Source organism: Thermobia domestica, chromosome 16, assembly GCF_964235325.1.
Source record: "Thermobia domestica chromosome 16, izTheDome1.hap1.1, whole genome shotgun sequence".
Lineage (NCBI taxonomy): Eukaryota > Metazoa > Arthropoda > Insecta > Zygentoma > Lepismatidae > Thermobia > Thermobia domestica.
In genome coordinates this window covers 100,790,025-100,812,205 of record NC_137469.1, presented here as the reverse complement: position 1 = coordinate 100,812,205, position 22,181 = coordinate 100,790,025, and the positions used below count along the sequence as shown (strand labels likewise).

At 35.7% G+C, this 22,181-nt stretch overlaps 1 protein-coding gene across 1 annotated transcript; it reads left to right on the top strand.

Annotated features, from left to right (window-relative positions):
* Nucleotides 1-1,496: 1,496 nt before the first annotated feature.
* On the top strand, nucleotides 1,497-16,757 carry LOC145673278 (isochorismatase domain-containing protein 2-like). Its single transcript, XM_081742825.1, has 4 exons — nucleotides 1,497-1,728; nucleotides 8,675-8,793; nucleotides 12,733-12,863; nucleotides 16,120-16,757. The coding sequence occupies exons 1-4, from the start codon at nucleotides 1,533-1,535 to the stop codon at nucleotides 16,277-16,279; spliced, it is 606 nt and encodes a 201-aa protein (XP_081598951.1). The 5' UTR covers nucleotides 1,497-1,532; the 3' UTR covers nucleotides 16,280-16,757.
* The last annotated feature ends 5,424 nt before the right edge of the window (nucleotides 16,758-22,181 follow it).

The following is a 22,181-nucleotide window of genomic DNA, read 5'->3' as shown; positions in this document are numbered from 1 at the left end:
TGTACCCCTAAAAGGGAACGAGGTGGTCCACCCAAATTTATCATGATACATATTGAGATCCTGTACTATAATACCAAATGTTTAAATTTGACATTTTCCAAAATGTAAGGGGTGAGCCAAGGTACCCTTCCCAAAAATTTAAAGGGGTGCACCAATGTACCCATGCCTTATGATAGATACTGGACCACTATACATGAGCATATAACTATATAAGGTAATAGGACCTCATCCAAGGAGATAAATTAGGTCGAAAACCAAACACGTGGTACAACGTATTGCTTACGTTTATATTTTTGGCAATTTTGTACCCCTAGAAGGAAACGAGGTGGACCGCCCAAATTTATCATGATACATATTAGGGTCCTGTACTATAATACCCAATGTTTAAATTGGTCAATTTCCAAAATTTAAAGGGTGGGCCAAGGTACTCCCTCCCAAATTTTTCAAGTGGTGCATTAATATACCCATATGTTATGAAAGGTAATGGACCCCTGTATACGCCCATATAACTATATAGGGTAATAATACCTCATCAAAGGGGATAAATTAGGTCAAAAACCCCCGAAATTTGAATTTTTGGCAATTTTTTACCCATGAAAGGGAACGACATAGACACCCAATGCTGATAGAGGTATATACTATGGTCCTAGGCTACCACACCAAATTTTTAGATTTGGCAATTTCCAAAATTTAAGGGGGGTGGTCCTATGTACCCCTGCCAAAATTTAGGGGGTGGGCCGAGGTACCCCTGCCAAAATTTAGAGGGGATGGTCCTATGTTCCCCTAGGTCATTGACCCCGGGCCAAGGTCATTGACCTTTGACCTATGACGTCATAAAGGTCGGGGTCAAAGTCCAAAGTGTCCTCAGGTCAGGCCCTTACTACTGTTATCTTTCTTGTAAAAGTTTCGGCAAAGAGCTACAGCACACCTTTGTCCAGGCACATCCCGAAAACTAGTATTAAAAAATGTGAAAAGAAAAGCGCGGAATTCGGAAAGGCTATGTCGTGGAAGAGGCGCGAAGAGAATTTCTCGAATGGCTAGACGGGGAAACTCATGACGTCATTTTCCTCTGCATTCTCCTCACAATGGAGCGCATTATTGAGGCAACCTTCTTTCTCTAGTGTCCTTGCGCTACACTTACACTTTCCCTTACATTTAGATCTATTTTATAAGATCCTTGTATTTACACGTACATACATCCCTTTTCTTTTTTCTACTCTTTGTTCTTTTTTCATTATACACTTCCCACTTTGCTTTAAATTTTTGCTCTGTTCAACTTGGCTTTCAGCCCTCTTTCACTGTCTGAACTTCTTTCCCGATTTTGACCTTTTCCTGACATTGACCTTTTTCCCGATTGTGTCCTTTCTTCCCAATTGTGGCCTGTATTTTATTCAATTTTGTTCCTGAATCATAAACCTTCCGTGTGAGGTCCACATTTGACATTCGTAGCACACATGACTAGCGAGCTGATGCACCTACCTATTTGACCGGTAATGGTCAACGACAAGACAAGACAAAGTAAACAAGGAATCATGTCAGTGGCAAATTTGGCTAAAAGACTGATTAAGATCAATCCCAAAAGCACAATTCTGTTTTTAACGGACATACAAACAAAATTTCGCCCACATATTAAATATTTTGATGATATTGTTTGCATGTCAAGCAGGATTCTTCAAGCTGCCAAAATAGTAGATATGCCTGTATTGGCCACAGAACAGTACCCGAAAGGTTTGTACGATTTGTTATAATACAAATGGAAATGTCTATTAAAAATGAGTAGACTTAAGGGCTTAAGTTTTAGAGGTGCTCCTCCAGTTTCAAAACCCACAAAAGGTCTCCTTTAGCCTAACCGGTAAAAACGTGGGACGTAAAACTTAAAGAATTCATTTCATTTTTCAAGCTTACGAAAAACTTAAGTAGGGGAGAGGGGGGTACATTTGAACATCTGTTTTCGAATATTCGTTTTTGCTTCCAAACACACAGTAAATTTCCTCCTAGAACTGTAGCAAAAACTAAATATAATATACACTATATTTGCCATAAAATAGAGTACTTTGTTTGATCTTGTCATTCTGTGCAAGGGCGCAGGGGATGTTCAAATGTACCCCCTTGGGGGGTAGATTTAAACAAGCATGGGGTAGATTTGAACATACGTGGGGCAGTTTTGAACAAACCATTATTTTACTAGAATAATTGTTATTTTCAGGATGAATTCGTTTACGAACAACAAGGCTAATGTAACAAAGCACCATTAACGGTGTAAGGCACAAGAATTAACCAATCGCATATGGCAAGGAAATAATAATAATAGTAATAATTGCTGAAACATATATACAGGCCCGTATTTGTATATTGTGCGCCTCTGTGCTCTAAATAATTTGCCTCCCCTTCGGAAACACATCCGAATTGAGTTGAATTCATAGTTTTTGGGGTCACTGAGATGAATAGTGGCAGTTTTAATGCAATTCAACTTCAAGGTCATACTTAACTCCCGAGTGAGGCGGGCGAGAGTTTAAAAGTAATCGAAAACGACAGATATTAGTGTTGAATTCATTGTTTTCGAGGTCGCTGAGTTTAAGGGTATCAGTTTTCATGATGTTCAAGTTCATCCTCACCCCTTGGGGTGGGAGTAGGAGAAAATGACTTTTTAAAAATAATCAGATAAGCTAGCTAATTAATAACTACTGTAATTAGAACGAATTAAACATTTTCTCGCTCTTGCGCGGGTCTCTGAGTGTAATAGTAATAAATATAACTTTATTGTGAATCTTGTTTTTTTTTTTTTTTTTTTTTAAATGCCGCCCCCTAAATTGTGACGTCCTGTGTTCGAGCACAGAATAGTAGTTACCTAAATACGGGCCTGCATATATGCTGTACGTTATACGTTACACACACACACACACACACAAAAGGATATGTAGACAACATATCTATAGGCGTAGGTGTGATCTGAAGAAAAATTTAAAAGAATATGATCATCGTAGCATATCTGTGAAAATATGATTATGATTCACTTTTTAATTTTGCTCGTCATACATGATAGGCTTAATGGAAAACCTATTACTACTAACAATCTAAGAGATCTAAGAAATTACATTTTTTTCACCACTAACCGGGCACTGGACACAAAATTTATTCTACCCTAAAATTCTGCAAATCAACATGAAATGTCAGAATTTTTGCAGTACGCTTTGTCTCTCCAGAAGTTGTGGGATTAGAAAGTCTACACACAATATCAGCAGTTGGCACTGAACATTTGTCTTCCTTGTCTGAGAGCATAAACATGTTGGTGGTACTTATAAGTTTCAGAAAACTAGAGGTAGAACAATGTTCAAATGTGCCCCCTAATTTTTGTTCAAAACTGCCCCAACCGGCATGACCAAGCGGAATTTGGTAATACCCAGATAGTACAAACTATTGTGAAGTACAAAGGGCAACATGAGATAAGTAAATTAATGTACTTGCTTCTGCAATGAATGGCAGATAATATCAAAACACAGGCTTCTGTCAAAAATCTTACAAAACTTCACAAAAATTCCAACTTTTCACCCCACAAATGTAACAAAATACTGCTGTTCATCAACAGTTACACTAAAATGGCAGATAACAGTTGACCGTCACGCAACGCAGTTTTGCCAAACTAAAAAATTTTGAAACTACCAGATATGCTATTATTTCTAGCCTGTTATGTTAAATGTTCAAAGGTACCCCCTGTTCAAATGTACCCCCCTCACCCCTAACCTGGTACGACGAGTTACAGTAGAACAGTGACTATACCCGGTTTTCATAGAAACTTCAATGGCAATAGTATACAACAGTGCCTCATGATCTGTGCGCGTGGATACTTCCTACTGTTGCACTACGTATAAAAATGATTTTATTACATTTAGAAGTAATAAGAAGCATCCACGTGCACGTGACATGCGATATGTGTTTCAAATCCCCCACATATACTCATACACTACGTACAAGGGCACATTATTATTCTTCGCATACCATAAAACACAACGAAACGCAACGCAAACCGACGTACATTTTATTTTATATTACTCAGTAATTAAATGAAAGTCGCGTTTTTACCTCATTTTGAAGTTCCTATATCCTCAATGAATAATCCTTAAAAGACTGCACTTCGTGAGTCCTCGCTAAATGATGAGGCACTCTCGTATACTATATCCCTTCAATTATCACATAAATTCAGTAATCTGTGGTTCTCATAAAAATTTAATAGATTATATTTGGTGCTGATTTAGTTTTGGCGCACCACATTTTGGAAGATTGACAGGTTGATAGGTGAAATTTAATACTTTGTATGAAAAGATATATTCATAAAGAACATTTCTGCAAGCAACAAAATTTTATACAAAGTAATACAGCTGTATTTCAGGTTTACAAGTGTAGGGTTACAGGTGTAATATCAATACAAGTGTTTTATGGTGGATAAGATACGTGAGTGCGTATGAAAGATGACTATTAGATGTCATTTTTCGTCGGCGGTGTATTTGTTTACAGTGTACAGATGCTCTACTTTATGTTTACAAGTGGAACGTTACTAGTATAAAGCCATAACATGTGCTATTAAAACTCATATTTTCCAAAATCCATTCTTTTCTCACTACTGTCGCCCTTTGCATGTGCCCACCATCACTGCTGCGCCTGCACCCATCGGACGCACCTTAGGCTGAACCATCTCGCCCCTACTCAGACTCGGTTAGGTAGAATTTGTGCTTTATTTGTGACCACCTAGTACAGGTTAGATTGTGCTTTTGCACTGTAGTTCTTATGCGTACACCCGAAAACCGTATTTATATGCAAATCGAAAAGAATTGTAAGTTTTTAACAATTCCCTCTGGTGACCACCTTCAATATTATCTATGCCAAGTGAGATATTTTCATGTCGCCCAGCGCAAATCTTTTAGCAGACAGTAGGAAGTATATTAGTAAAAGAAGTACAATTTTTCAACAATTATTTCTAGTGGTGCGCGAAAACTACACCTGCACGTTATCGTTACTATTATTATGTAATTATGTAAAATTCAATACACCAATCCGGCATCCTATACTACTACCATTCTGAATCATCGAAACCTTCCGCGTCTTACAAATAGTACCCAATTGTACATCTCACCTAAATATCAGAACTCCAAATCATAAATTTTTACCTCGTTTCTCCTGTTAATTTTCCTAAAATTTTATATATAAAAAGGAGGGACATCTCTAAACTTACATAAGTAAAACCGAGCATGATAAGTAACAATAGCTACTACCAGGTGGATTTAGCCGTTTTTACTTTGGTTATTTCATTCAGTGAATCAATTTGTAAGACTCTTTTGTCGGAATTATTTTAGCAGACGGCTCTACGAAATGTTGGCATATTTCTTACATTTTCAGGTTAGGTTTGAGCTTCTAGCAAAGCATATACTAAATTATGCGCTTCATTACTACTTGCAGATTGACTTCTGCATGGCCCACTGGACGTATGGTATAAAAACTACCGTGTATAAAACACGAACCAACTTGTGCTAGGTAGGTACTATAGAGTACAAATGCTATATAACCGGGTGAGAGCGCAACAACAGAGCCCAAGAGTTATCATGAGGGTGCATCCGTAGGGAACATGCGCGTTAGCGAAGAGGGTATACGCATAAAGGAGGATAGTGTAAGAGAACGCTTATACACACAATAGTTTTGCTATCACTAAAAATTCATTTAAATATGTTGTGCACTGACAGTAATTATATTCACACACTCATTTTGTCAAGTCTTTACTTTGACCCGGACAGTAACTGCAACCGATTTATGTGACCCACTTCCCGGAGTAGTTTAGGTATCAGTTCCTCGGAACAGATAAATTGTTATTCTCCCCCCAAACTCACTCCTAGACTACTCCAGGGAATAGAAACATCTTTGGAAACTGCTTCCCAAACCACTCTGGAAACCGGTTCAGATAAATCGATTCTTAAACAACCGCATCTCCAAAATGTGGATCCAAAATAGTCACAAATAAAATCAACATACTTTAAATGAAGTGAAAACCAGTTTTTACCCTAACCTAATCCAAACTATCCATTATCTTCATCTACGATATTTAATTGTCAGCTAAAAATGTCAAAAAGAAAAAAATGTAAAATGTGGAGAGCTTGTATTCAGAAGTACCGCCCCCCATACCTCCGTGAAATATAACTGGATAAACGAAACCCTATAAAAACATTTCGTAATTTAAAAAAAATGCACAAATGGAAAACAAATCAAGAATAAAAATAATATCAATTAACAAATAAAAAACACACTACCGCTAATGATATAGAGATCCAGCATGCTCGTCGACCTCTACATGCAAACCAGCCTCACCTATTAAACCACCTGATTCTTTAACTAGAGTTTCTAAGCAGACCTCCCGACAAAACGTTAGCCAATCGGAGACAGATTTAATACTTAACCGTACCAGAACACTCATGAATAATAAACTAATTATTAGTGATTTCACACACGAAAAAAATAAAACAACAACAACACTTGCTCAATACTCAAGTTCACATTAAAAAAAAAAAAAAAAAAAAAAAGTACACTTTACCATACGTCGAAAATAGCGAAAATAAAATGAAACTTGAACTACGCGCTTCCACGTATTATACAACCGCACAAACCAAACAGCTAACACACACCGACTACAAATAAATAGAAAACAACACGTGACATCACAGTAGCAAACTACTATATACTACCATATGACTAGACACACCTACTGGAAAAAAATATGAACTATCACCAATTTCTCTTACAACCAAGAATGTCGCACCAAAGGCACAAACAGTTCCAACAAGGAAGAAGCCCAAAATCCACATGTGACATTATATACATGAGGCGGGGGTGGGGTGAAGGAAATCTTCCTGAACAACAAGTACAAGAACAAATCCTGAAACTAGTATGAACATTTCACAAAATTATTTACTTGAAAGGGAACACGCCCCGTAACCCTCCGATCAGAACCAACTCTGTATATCTTAAAATAACAAGATAAAGCAACAGTTTCAACTGTGTTTGATCAAGATGCTGTGGACCAACCACCGATAAAGAAAACTAAAATAGTGTTTCAGACTTTGCAGAAACGGCTTCAGTCTTTGTTTTTAGCTTATAACACTGGAACTGGCTTCAGTCTTTGTTTTTAGCGTATAACACTGGAACTTAGAAGTTTGAAAGATTTTTTTGCTGGTGTTTCCTATAATGTTATGCATAGTACAAAATGAACATGTAAAACAGTTATCGAATTGTAACAAGCTATATTTTGTTTGCTATTTTCCTGTTCTGAAATTACGTTCTTCTACTAGCGTTGTTCTTGCAACGAATATCCGAAACTTCGATTTTACAGAGTCCAACACCAACTGAATTGTTTTGCAAGTTTGATTAAAATAAGGTAAGCTGTTCTGGTCGTTTACTTCGTCTCTACTTAGTTCAATAAACGTGAAAAAATAACCGTAACAAAATTTCCTGTATGTTGGTTTCCTAATTTACCTCTGATGCGTGGATTCCTTGCCAGTTTGTGCCAGGTGGGCTTCGTGGTGAACAGACACCATGTGCGCGGGTTTTTCAGGGTTCTCCGGTTTCCTGACAGTTTTTATTATTATTATTATTATTATTATTATTATTATTATTATTATTATTATTATTATTATTATTATTATTATTATTATTATTATTATTTTCATTCCACCATTTCATTCATTATTATCAGCGTCTTGTTAGTCGTGGCTTGGTAAACTTTAAAATAAAAAAATAATAGTTAAAAAAAGACTGTTCAGGTGATCCTGGTTCGTTGTATGTTTGGAGTGTTACGTTCCTTGCACCACCAAGGATACTTTAGGGGTGGACGTATAGATTAATGTGAGATTCGAACCACATGATGCTGCATCGGGAATTAAACATAACTCTCCCAATTCAGCACCATGCGGGGTTAACACTGATCTTGACAATCAGGAAAATAAAGTGAGTCAAAAAAGTCTGGGAATCACTTCAAAATAAGCCGAGAGTTAGGAAAATTGCTATATTTCACAGAAGAGTTAGCGGAAACTGCATTAAAACTTTGCGAAATTATTCAGTGTTTCTATTACTCAAGCGATGTTAACAAGCAATATAACTACTTAGAGAAGATAAAAGAACACTTCAAAGATTTAAAAAGATGTTGATAAAATGCCTACAAAAAGATAAATATTTTTAGAAATAAATAAATTTAAAAATCTTAAAATGCACCAAAAGGTTCTAAAACATAATTTTAGTGCATTAGAAGATGAAAATAAGATAGTTTTTTTGGTAGTAGATGATCAAAGAGATAGGTTAAGTTGTGATACATGTTTTCTTATTATGTGTATGAGTGTATTCAGAATGCCGAGATACTGTGCTAGTGTATAATGAATGTTCGGTATTATTGTTTTATTGTATTCTAAATACAGTAAATATGGATAGAATTTTTTTAAGAGCATTGGACGGGTATGGGAATGGTGAGGTCGATTATTTTTTTTTTTTCTTAGCCTTACCATGTTGCGGCTTAGTAATTAGAGAAAGTGTGCAGTAAATTGTGCACGAGACAAAGATATTTGGTTACTATTTAACAAGCATGGTCAACAATTTAAAATATGTGTGTGCTTGTATGTTCATCTTTTGTCTCTCTCTCTCTCAGGTTTAGGTAACACAGTTCCAGAACTTGAATTAGATAAGCATGAAATCAAGCCGTTTGTAAAAACTCAATTTTCAATGCTGACTCCAGAAGTATGTGAAGTGTTGAATAGCAAACCAGAGGTAAATATAATAAGTTCTTCGTAATGATAAGCTTGAACGCAATTTATTAATAATAATGTATATTTTAAAATAATAAATGTTCTGTAAACTTATATGAAAAGGTCGACTGGATAGTTTCTGGCCTGACGGGGAAGGTAACTTGCTACCGAGTTGAAATTTTATTTGAGGTCTACATAGTTCTTTGGTATTTAAAGTACTATTTGCAGTCTCTATCTCACTGTAAAAATATTTCCTTCCTGGGTGTATAACCGGTAGTTTACAGCATCTATAACAGCTTTGTCCTTATGAAAATGCTTCTCCTCCAGGTATATCTTCTTCATGGTAAGGAACAGTTGACAATCTCAAGGTGCTAAGTTGGGTGAGTAAGGAGGATATTGGATCACTTCAAATCTACGGGCATGCAGTTGCTTGAGTGTTTAGCAAGAAGTCTGGCACGGCGCGTTGTCATGAAGAGAACACCGTGTTCCATGTTTGTCAGTTCACTTCAACTGAATCTGTTGTTGTAGGCACTACATCAGGTTTGAGAAATAGTTTCCATTAGTGGACTGTCCTTTGAGCAGGAAATGAATGGGTCGAACACTGTGTGCCTTATAGAAAACTAATGTCATCACCTTCCCCGCAGAAGATCGCCATCGAAGTTTCTTTGGCGGAGGAGATTAGGAACGTTTCGGAAGTCGTCTGTTTTTATCTCTGTCAAAATGATGACACTCTGTTTCACCATGAATCATATCCCCGCTTAGAAAATCTAAAAGAACCACTCGGTCGAGTTTTTGGTCAGCTGTCAAGTTTCTGAAAACCCAATGCGGAGCCACCTTACGCATATAGAAACGCTCACAAATGACATGCGTGTTTTAAGAAATGTCGAGGTGGCACCTCATATCATCACACTTGCCATTCGACGCTATGATGATCGACAATGCATGCTGACAGATATCGATTACCATGATAGCTTCTAACTCACATACAGCCACCACTGAAGGATGGATTGAAGCTGAACTTCGAAAACACGTTAGTGACGATGTTCACTCGCCCATTGTATCCTGAAGTGTTTGCGATCTTAGTTGAGTGGAAAGCAATGCAAAAGCATGCGTGCCGCTAGTCCAGCGTCCAGTGAATACCATTGAACTTTTGACAAAGACAAATCTGTACTCGTTACAGTGCTCCCTCGTCGAAATCTGGGTACGATTCCCGGCGGGAGCTCATGTGGTTCGGATTCCATGTTAATCATTAGGTCCCGTCTCATATAGCCTCGCTGCTAAAAGGGACTATAAACTCAAAATCAACTCAAAAGAACAAATTTAACACCAGAAAACATTGAAACAACGCTTACGTGTTATTTGCGTAAGTAAACTGGGAACACTAAAGTTATTTTTTCTATTAATGTTCTCTCTGTGTTTTTTTCTTTAAATGATACTTTTATTCAACGAGGATGCTTAATGTTATTTTTTAAAATTTCAAATATTGTTTAATATAGTCATAATTGAGAAGTGAAAATTAAAGTGAAATAAAACGTAACTAACTGTAATTGCCAAGGAAAAAAGTGTTCTTACATTGAATTTTTATTAACCGATTTTATCCTGCATATTTTTATAACGAAATTACGAATTCTTATTGCCACAAGATCATGTCTCTATCTATGACACAAGTAGTTTCTTAATGATTGTATAAGTTCTTTTTTTAAGCCAGCTTATGAACTGCAATAATTTTGTCATGTTTCATAAAAATATATTTCATTAACCACCTTACAATGTAGTGAAATATACAGTCTTGTGTGAAATATTCAAAGGTGTAGTTCATTAGATTTTTTTTTTTTTTTTTTTTTTTTTTTTGAGAACGCCAGTAATGATTTAGTTCATATTTCATAATGGAAATGTCCCTTTCAGCACCAAGATTATATGAGACATGGATCTCTACAGCTTAATGTAGGATTCGAACTACTTGAACTCTCACCGGGTATTGAACCCGGTCTTCTGCCTCAAAAACGCTAACCATACATCCACGAGGAACCTATCATACTTCATTGTAAATCTTGCAAGTGAAATAATCGATTTCTTTCGGAACTCCCCTTCCTTCCCAAAATGGTTTACTGATGGGATAAATTTTCTTGAAACGAAGTTTCTCGAGAGCAGAGAGTCTTGTTGATAATATTTCATAGTACGTATGTTAGTATATAATAACTTTCAGTATGATATACAGTACGGCGATTGGACGTTGAAAGTGGAGGAGGGGGGGGGGCAAGACATTATCTGAATATTTGTATATCAGTGTTAGTTTTACTAGTTGTCTCTAACACTTTGTTTGACGAAAGGTTATATAACTAATAGGATACTATCTTTTTCAGTTAAAATACCGTATATCGTATTTTATATTTTATTAAGTAAATTGACAAGAGCAACACAAGTAGGTACTGTAACCCTTTATATTCTTAAACAACGAAGGTGTAAGAAAAGATTTGATTCCTTGCTTATGAACATCTTAAAATTCTGTCTGGAAAATTTTGTGATCAGATTACCGGTAGCTATTTAATAACAAATTTGCAAAACAAATAAATAGAAAGGATAATATTAATCATACTAACAGATAATCAGGCTTGTTTTGAAAAAAGTTATATTGAAACTGGGGATTAATGAACAACTTCTATTTTTAATTCCACACATGCTTCTAAATGTATGTTATTACTCTTAGAAAGACAGTAAATACTACAAGCACATGTACAAAATTTAAAGAAGTACTTTTGGAGCTTCCCGAAACATGTTAAAATGAAATTAAAATCTTTGTTTTACGTTCCACTGTTATGCCGGCTAGGCTAATGAAGTCGGTAATGATGAGAAATGAATGAAATGGTGAAGTGAAGAAAGTGGGAGGAAACGGGAGAACCCCGAGAAAACCCATGCACACGGTGATTGTCCACCACAAAGTTCACTTGGCTTGAACGAGGATTGAACCAAGGACCTCACGCACCAGAAATGAACGCTCTACCACTGAGCCACCAAGGCCCTTCCGAAATATCTTCGTTGCCATTAGGTGCAGATTTCACTTTCTTGGAAGACATCAAAACTCAACAATACTTAGAATCACTCCACACTTCAGTTATACAAAATAATTCTAAAACCTAGAATTATGTTGAATTCACTCCTACACTCGTATACCCCTAAACGCATCACTTCACTCATATGTTACACTGTAAAACAGTGCAAAAGGTACAAGTTGTTTCTTATTACTCCCTTTTCTAATCAATATTCCTTAATATTAGAAAGAAGAAAAGACATTTTAGAAATTGTCACTTTTTGTGCAATTAAAGAATAGCTTCATGAAAGACTTTTTTTCTTCTTTTGTGAAATGTTCTTTCAATTAGTTTCAAAGCGGCTGACTAATATATCGAGCCGACTAACATTGTAAGAAGAAATGAAAGTAATCTGGAATTGCGCTCCAATAGATTAATTTTTGGGCCATTTTCCGTGGCAATCACAACGCAATTCCTGTAGCTTTCTTAACTCCACGGGAAGACAACCAATACATACTCACGCAACATCAAATATTATATGGCATACTTTGTTTTCTATGAACCGGTAATACAATAATTTTACATTTCCAAATTAAGCTAGATATATACATTAATGGGTCATTTCAAAAAGTGGGGGGGGGGAAACTGCCTCCCTTTACCCCCCTAATCGCCGCCCAAGATAATATGAGTGAGATTCGATCTAAAAAAAAATGAGAGTTATCGTTTATTCTCTGTAACTAAGGCTCCACGAAACACAGAGGTCATGGAAATACAGGAATTATTCAGAAATTGAAATTGTATTCTGTATATAAATTTATCAGTGGATATTGTTTGTCAAATTTAAAAACATACTTTACTATTGTATTTTTTTTTCTTTTCTTTCTTTTTTCTTAGATTATAATCGAGTTTGTTTCATAAATTGTTTTGATATGTAGGTAAATTCTGTTATATTGTGCGGCATAGAAGCTCATGTTTGTGTCCTGAATACTGCATTGGATCTACTTAATGGCGGTTATAATGTATTCGTACCCGTGGATGCTGTTTCGTCAAGAAGTATGTCTGACAGGTATGTAACGTATGTTTGTAATACAAAGGAATATTAGTGGAGTAGGGGCCCAGTGGCTTAGTGATAGAGCTGTTATCTGGTGCGAGGGTCATTGTTTGATTCGACGCCATGAGAGTTTTATTTAAATGTGCAATTAGCCTGAGGTGGATGTTGGTTTTACCGAGAATGGAACGTTTTATTTTACGTACTGGTATAGTATACTACGCCAATAATAAAAAGCAGTAGAAAATGTCGTTTAAAATGGGATGGCTTAGTGGTAAAGCACACCTCTGGTATCAGGAGTCCCTGGTTTTATCCCAACCCACGTGAGTTTGTGGCATGCAATATCGTGTCCGTGGGTTTTTTCAGGGTTCTGGTGTTTCCTCCCACATTCTCATTCCACCATTTTATAATAATCTATCTCCTTGAACTTAAAAGGAGTAGTCGTGGGATATTAAACCAGAAATTTCTTTCATTTCGTGACATGTACTGTGTGTTCCATATCTGTAAGTGTTTAACATGATTTTTTTTTTGCTTTTACTGAGCACCAGATAAGATTTGCTTGCCCTTAGTACCAATGTAAGTAGAAGACCAAGTTGGAAAACAAAAATAAGAATTTCTGTATTATGGTCTGAAGGCTGTTCGCAAAAATTGTCGGTTGATAGAATTCAGCTTGGAGGTGACTACATTTTGGTGATCGGATTTTAAAGTATTAAATCGATAGTTTACAGAAAATTTGTTAATCTTTTTTGTGTGCATTTTTTGCCTTCTTATGTGGGAGGCACGTAGCATGTAGTATGTACCGAGGTCAAGTAAGGAATTGTGCCTTGTCTTTACTCACTTGCCCCAAAAGGAAGAAGGGAGCGTATGTTTTATCTTTTACATGGATAGGCGCGTCATAGGAGGTAAAATTAACGGTTAAGACTTCTGTCATTGAATAGTACTTAACATCCCCCGCGTTTATTGGCGGAGGCAGACACCTCACATTTCCTTTTTATCTCAATTTTTTTTTTTTTTTTTTTTTTTTTCAATTTTTGACATCTGAAATTGAATTTAAGATCATCTGATTTTGAGGTGAATCGCCAGGCTATTGAAAATTAGGTGACAGTTTTTCATTTCGCAAATTACTGTTATTTACTACTCACTCATACCCCTTGATATAATATACAGATTCACTTCTGAATCTATTCAATTTGAATGCTGTACCATTAGATAGCCCTCAATTACAATGTAAAATACTCTGTATTTGAGAATCTGCACATGTCTCTTTGTGTGAATAGTCAACTAGTTTACAGTTAAATTTGTTGCTCAGCATATTGCACTGGGAAAGATGTTAAGTTGAAAATGCGGTAATGAAACGAATTCTTTCCCCTTTAGGGAATGAGGAGTAGAACGCGTAGCTAAGCATATTGTAAGTTGTTGGAAAAAGTTTTGATCACAAAAACAGTTCAGATTTACAGTATAATTCATAATCACTTTTAGGGTTTCAGAATCGTTAGCGCAGCAATGAAAAGATGGTTAGGAAAAGATTCCATTCCAGCAGGCAGAAAAATTGTACAAGTTTTTTTTTACCTAACTAAGGTATGTTCCGTACGTGCCTTTTGGTGACTCAGACAGACGTTACACGACATTTCTGTGATCTAATCCTTTCCACAACATTCTAATACACCAAGGTCTATGCTAGCTACTACATCCACAATTCTTTGTTGAAACTATGTTAAATCTCATGACAAAGGAGAGACTATACACATAATTTTTAATAAAATCTTAGGGTAAGAAATCGTACGAAGTGGTATCTGGTGAACTTGATGGCTAAGACTAGAGATAAGTGATCATTTGAAATGTGTCCAATCCAGTAGATAGGAAGATTAATGTTAAGGTAAGCATTTATATCTGAATGAAAATGTGGGTGATCGTCGTTAGAAAATGAAGTTGTCACTGTCTTTCTGTAGTTGTGGAATTAATCAATGTTTCTGCAGTATCCTGCCAACTTCTGCCATTAACAGTTGTTAAAAAGAACTTCCCGTAAATTTATGAGAGAAAAGTACGGAAAGCTTAGTAATCGTCGGGGAGTCATGGACATATTCCACCATTATATGAAGATTTTCCGTGCGTCAAATAACGTAATCCGTAACAAAAACTCAATTCCAGGAAGTGCTCGAAACCTCTACTCTGTATATCTTTCAACACCAACTAAATATCAGAAAACAAGAGACGGCCGTCAATTGATTCCCCCCCCAAAAAAAAAGAGTCTTTTTCTCTAAAAAAAAAAAACGTAATTTATGTTACCACTTCCCCCCCCCCCCCTTCTTCCTTTCAACCTGGTATTATTGAAGATAAGTACATCCAACATCCTAGTAAAGGTTGAGATGTTCACTAAATACAAATTTATAATAAAATCTATCATTCCCTATCTTTGCTTGCAGTTTCACATAGAAAATTGATAGCTGAAGCACGATTTGAAAACAAAGAATATGCGCAAAACTGGGCTACTAATTGCGTGAGACATTTGCAGTCTTCTACTTGTACGTTGAGTGTATTTCTGAGTGCTCTTAGTATAAAAAAATCTCGCATACAGTTCAAAGTCTCACGTGATTGTTTAGGCAAGCCTGTTCGTTTTGCAATACCAGTCTCTTCGAATTTTTTGCACCATTCTTTTATATTACTTTGCCGATTAATGGGACTGTGAGATACTTGATACGAAACACACATTGAACCATTACAATACACTAACTTTTAGCATATTTCAAGTCTAGAATTGCTCTTCTCGAAAGAGTCTTTTCGAAAAGTTCAGTGGAAAAATCCAAAACTATGTTGTAACACCTATTACGAACGAAACTATAATTATATATTAAGCATTGGTTGTTGGTTGTTTATCGCCTCTTTTCAGCACCAAGTTATATGAGACGTCGACCTACAGTTTAAAGTGGAATCCGAACACAGTAATGCGTTCAGGTTGCAAGGAACTCCCATCAGGAATCAAACTTGGGGCCCTGTGCATCAAAGGCGCGCGCGCTAGATACTAGATCAGCGAGGAGGCTTTATTAGCATAGTATTTTTCCTAAATCTATTTTGATCGCTGTATTTCTGAAACCCTGGAGGAATTATTAATTGCTAGATATTAACAAAGATAATTTCTTAAATAAATATAATTATTGAAAATCTTACCTTGTAGTCCCTGGGGGACCAGGTGAAGTTGTGAGTGTAGACTATGTACCCAAGAGCACAATTTAGTAGCCATATTAAATATAATTATTATTTACTTTTATTTTTCCAGGAAATACGCTTTTGAATATATGAAATCCGTTGGTGCAATTTTGACAACAAGTGAATCTGTAATTTTCCAATTTGTGGGCGATGCTTCGAATCCTAAATTCAGAGAAGTACAAAAGCTTGTGATGGAGATCGGTCCTGATACTGGGCTACTTAAGATATAATGCGACAAGAAATTATGAATACTTGTATTTTTTGTGATGGTGTATAATAGGAGAACATTTCAATAACAGACTGGAGACTAATTTTGATGGTTGTGTTTTAGCTGATAGCAGATGAGTGTACAATTGAATATTTGAATGAATTTGTTATATTTGCTCACCGTATAGAATTGGTGGAGCAAGGAACAAAAATACAGAATTAATTACTTACATAGGAGGGAGTTTGAAAATAATATAAGACTATTGTTGGAAAATTGAACTTTAAAAATGGAATATATTTTTGTATAGTTTTTTTAATTATTAGAACAAGTTTATTTTCCAGACTAGCTTACGGGATAATTTTAAATGAGTATGATTTTTGAATATATTAATGAACTGGTATATATATATATAAATAATCTGTATTTCAACTAGAAATGTATATAACATGTTGAATATTGTTTAATTCCTTGTTACAAATAAATAGAAAATATGCGAGATATTTTGTGTTTTTTATTGTTTTTGTTAAATAATACTGTTTTAAAATTTCCATTAACTGCAAGCAATAGAAATATTGAGCTCAAGACTAATCTATGAGATTTAATTTTTAAGTAAAGTACGTTGGTGAATAGCGTTTGAAATTTCGCGTGCCATTGAGAATAAGTGTGCCCAGGCTTTCGGTGTCCCTTGCGTACAATATGTATTCTCGGTATTAGTCTGTATGCTTCGTAATAAAAGTTAACCTTCAAGAAAATTAAGCGACCTGCCGACTTGAAATACGGTCATTCATTCAGTTTCTAATAGCAAGAGACATGAAGCTGCGAATTCATCGTCAGTTACGGGAGGTATATGGTGGCAATGCAGTGGGTGGCAGTAAAGTGCGAAAATGGGTCAAATTGTTCTCGTGAGGATGGGAAAAACGTTCATGACGTGAAATTCAAGAGCTGATGATATCTTTGAGTAGTATGCTAAGAATCCAGGCAATTTAAGATAGCAGATCTTGCGTTTATTAGCTACATCATCTTCCGCGATTTGAAGATCTTCGTGAGCGGCAAAAATTTAAACATTGGTGAAGAAGTGAAAACAGCCTGAATAACTGGCTATTAGCACAGAGATAGAATGCTATGAAAATAATATCCAAAAACTTGGTGTTTGTTACGATAAATATTTAAACCTGCAAGAAAATTACGTAGAAAAAGGGAGAATTGTGTGTAAATTCAGATTATATATATAGTGGTTACTTTTTTCGTTTTAAGTGTGCAAAACGAACCGTACTTTCAAAAGATAAAATAAAATAAATCATTCTCGTACAAATGAAGATTTCATTCCAAACTATGTAAACAAGGACATTTGGAGCTGGAAAGTGCTGATACTGTATTTGTGACTTATCAGAGAATATATCATTCTCTCCTACTCCTGTTACTTCACCAAGTCTTTGTAGTATTATTTATGTGGATTCAGCAATAGTTTTCAACTACATACAAGGTATATAACAGCAGGACCTGACACTTAAAACATTACATTCATTTTTTACCTATATAGAGCAGCGTTTCATAAGCAAGCAACAAATAAAAATCTTTGATTCATGTACAATTCTTACACTGCCAAACTTTCCTCGAGCCTTGGTCAAATTGCTTAAAAATAATAAATAAATAAATACGACAGACTATTGAAAAGTTCGTAGCAATACTTTGTTCCCAAGTTATTTTAAAGAAGGTCATATATCTTAAAATGCACATCCTTATATAGTGGACCCTGTATCTTGAAATATACCTACAACTTTTAAAATAATAGATAAAAACAACGAAATTTTGGTCAATGAAAATATCGACATGGGGGCATTGTTGGACCTGTACTACATAGTACCACAATATTAACAATGTTACCAACCCAACAAAGTTGTACTTTTTTTCATATAGCTCTACGTCGGGGTTACTACATATTTCAATCCCAAGACCAGAGTATACATATAATTGTGGATAATACGGATGATAATGCACCCATTTACGAAGGGGTGCTGAAATATTCCTACCTTCGCCAAGTAAAACAAGTGTCAGAGGTCCGAAATTACATATTTATTCCGCGTATTCCTCATTGAGATCAATTCACCTTTGACAGCGTTGTTGAAGCTTTTCTAATCCATATTAAAAAAGTGTCCCTCATACCAGCTCTCAGCAACCTATGTGACGTCAGAATGTCTTCAAAACAGTGCCCCTTTAGGTGTTCTTTTCAAGTTGGGAAATAGAAGATAGGTAGGAGGGGCCAGGTCTGGGGAGTAAAGTGGATGAGCCAATTGGAATCCCAGGGAGTCCATTTGGCAGAAACACTATTGGACTTACGTAAGGTGTGCACTATCGTGCAACATCAGCTTTTGTGAGCTTTCCACGGCGTTTCTTTTTAATTGCCTCTTTTCAGCTGGTCTAGAAGATTAGCATAATACTCTCCGGTAATAGATGCGCCATTCGGTAGGTAGTAGTAGTATTGGCCCCACCCTACCACACTCTTAATAATCCAATTTTGGGGCCACATGGACCATAGTGAATGAATCAGGGATGCTTTGGCCCTGGATTGCGTCACCTATTGAAATTTTGCTTATGCTTATTCAGGGGCCATGCACGTTGGTGTAAATGAGTCAGAGGTACCTTGGCCCTGCTATGACGTCATTGAATTGGGAGTTTTGGATCAGAGGTCATGATGATTCTTTAAAATTACTAAAAATATGGTCTTGATGATTCATTATGTTATGAAATAGTATAGGTTTACGAATGCTTTTTTCTTTTTTCCCTTTTATGGTATAAAATTTGGAGATTGTTATATCTTTGATGAGATGGACTAACACTGGTGCAAATGAAATCTTTAGTTTTACGTCCCACGGTTATGCCGGTTAGGCTAAAGGTGACGGTGACGATGAGAAATGAATGAAAGTGTGGGAGAAAATTGGAGTATCCTGAGGATAATGTTGCCCACCACAAAACTATTTTCGCGGGGTTTGAACCAGGGACCAACTACAGCAAAGGTGAACGCTCTACCACTGAGCCACCACGTCCCTTACTGGTGCGAGTTAATGTGTTTGTTTGACGTTGGGGTGACCTTATTTCAATCTTGATTATACAATTTGGGATCCCCACATGGACCATAGCGAATGAATTAGAGATGCTTTGGCCCGGGATTGCATTACCTATTGAAATTTTGCTTATGTTTACTCAGGGGTCAAGGATCACTCAGGACACATAAGATCACCTTGATTTACATCAGGAGTTGGGGGGGAATAGGACCTCGTTCCCTTTGATGAGTATAAAAATATTAAAATTTGGACTTTTGTTTAGCTTATCCTATTATTTGATGAGACATTTTCGTTATATAATAGAGTACAATGGTTTACTTTTTAAAATTGGAAGTCATCGTTCCCTTTGATGATTATCGATTTTGGAGCCTTATTCCGTTATATAGAGGCGTAATTTAAAATTATTTCCTTAAATTTGATAAGTACTTTGTGATCCACTTTGTTCCGTTTCAGGGGTGAACATGGATACCTTACAATCGTCCCGAGTTCGATTCTTGGTGCTAGTTTAGGAAATGTTGAATTTAACGTCCCCAGCGAAAACGATGGTGATGAGAAATGATAGGACGAAACAGGGGAAAACATGTTCCCTTTTAGGGGTACAAAATTGCCAAAATATAAACGTAAGCAATACGTTGTACCACGTGTTTGGTCTTTTGGTCCAATTTATCCTCTTGGATGAGGTCCTATTACCTTATATAGTTATATGGGCATATACAGGGGTTGATTACCTTTCATAAGATATGGGTATATTTGTGCACCCCTTTAAAATTTAGATTGAATACTTTGCCCCCCCCCTTCAATTTTGGAAATTGCCCAATTTAAACATTTGATATAATAGTATAGGACCCTAATATATATTATTATAGATTTGGGTGGTCCACCTCGTTCCCTTTTAGGGGCACAAAATTACCAAATTTTACTACAACCACATGTTTGGTATTTTGGCTCATTTTATCACCTTGGATGAGGTCCTATTACCTTATATAGTTATATGGACGTATACAGATGTCCATTTCCTATTATAAGACATAGGTACATTTGTGCACCCCTTTAAAAAATTGGGAGGAGTACCATGGCCAATCTTTTAAATTTTGGAAATTTTCCAGTTTAAGCATTCGGTATTATACTACGGACTATAATATGTATCATGATAAATTTGGGTGGTTCACTTCGTTCCCTTTTAGGGTACAAAATTGCCAAAATATAAACATAAGCAATATGTTGTACCACGTGTTTGGTTTTTTGATCCAATTTATCCTCTTGGATGGGGACCTATTACCTTATATGGTTATATGGTCATGTATAGGGGTCTATTCCCTATCATAAGACATAGGTACATTTGTGTATCCCTTGAAATTTTTGGGAATGGTACCTTGGCCCACCCCTTAAGTTTTAGAAATTGCCCAATTTAAACATTTGGTATAATAGTACTGGACCCTAATATATATTACTATAAATTTGGGTGGTCCACCTCGTTCCCTTTTAGGGGCCATTTTGTTCCGCTTTAGGGGTGAACATACCGTACATGTGTTGCAATCGTCCCGAGTTCGATTCTTGGTGCTAGGTTCAGGAAATGTTGAATTTAACGTCTCCGCGAAAACGATGATGATGAGAAATGATAGGACGAAACATGAGAAAAACATGAACTTACTTGACTGAGGATTGAAGCAGGGACCTCACACATTAGTGACAAACGCGGATGGGATGATGTGATTTTGGACCTAATTAGTAACTCTCGTTTCCGTTCATGGATTAAATAAAAAGATGACTCTTTGCTTAAATCTGATTAGTTCATTGTTCGAGCGATTTTTTAAACGCTCAGCGTTTGTTGATCAGTAAGCGCTTCATTGATGGAAACAATGTTGCCAGATTTTGAAAATCTAAAATGCTCCGATTCTTTTTCGAAACGGTTCCGCTGAGTGCAAGAATTTTCAAAACTAAAAATTTTGAAAAACTAAAAATTTTCAAACTAAAAAAATTAAACTTTTCAAAACAAAAAAAATCGAACTAAAAATTTCAAATCAAAAAAATTTAAACAAAAATTTCAAACTAAAAGATTTCAAATAGAATTTGGAAACAAATTTTGAAAATCTAAAAAATTTAAAACAAAAAATAAAATCAAACTTTCTGTAACGAATTTTTTTTAAATTTAAAATTTTCGAACTTAAGATTTCAAACCGAACTTGAAAACTAAAAACTTTTCGAACCAAATTTTCAAACAAATTTTTTCAAACTCAGAAAGTTTCAAACTTAGAACTTGCAAATCAAAATTTCAAACTAAAAGTTTTCGATCTAAAATTTTGAACTAAAAAAATTCGAACTCAAAGTTCTCACTAAAAATTTTCGAACTCAGAAAATTTTAAAATCAAAATTTGAAACTCAAGTTTCGAATTAAATATGTTTTCGAACTACAATTATCAAACTCAAACTTTTCGAAAATCTTAACAGAGATTGAAAGTGATCACCTAAACAAATTACATCGTAGATTGTGAATTGTTGCTAAAGTTGAAAGTGCAGTCAGTTTAATGACTTTTAGTTTACTGATTTGAATTTAAATTATCTTGGAAAAGTATTCAGGATTAAATTTGATATATGATGATGAACCGTTTGGCTAGTCATTTATTTTGTAACGGAACATTGAAATGAAGTCTCAAGCTCATCTCATAAGACAAACTATCTAGTCAGCCCTAACTCACAAATTGTTTCGCGAGCCAAAGACCGTTGGTAAACCGTAACTTTTAGTAATGTAACATAGTTTATGGTTTAAGATTTATATTGAGAACGATTGAGTTCGTTTATGTAATGAACCCGTTGGCCAGCCATAGCCTGATTTCACATCGTAGCTCATGAAAGCAATCTTGT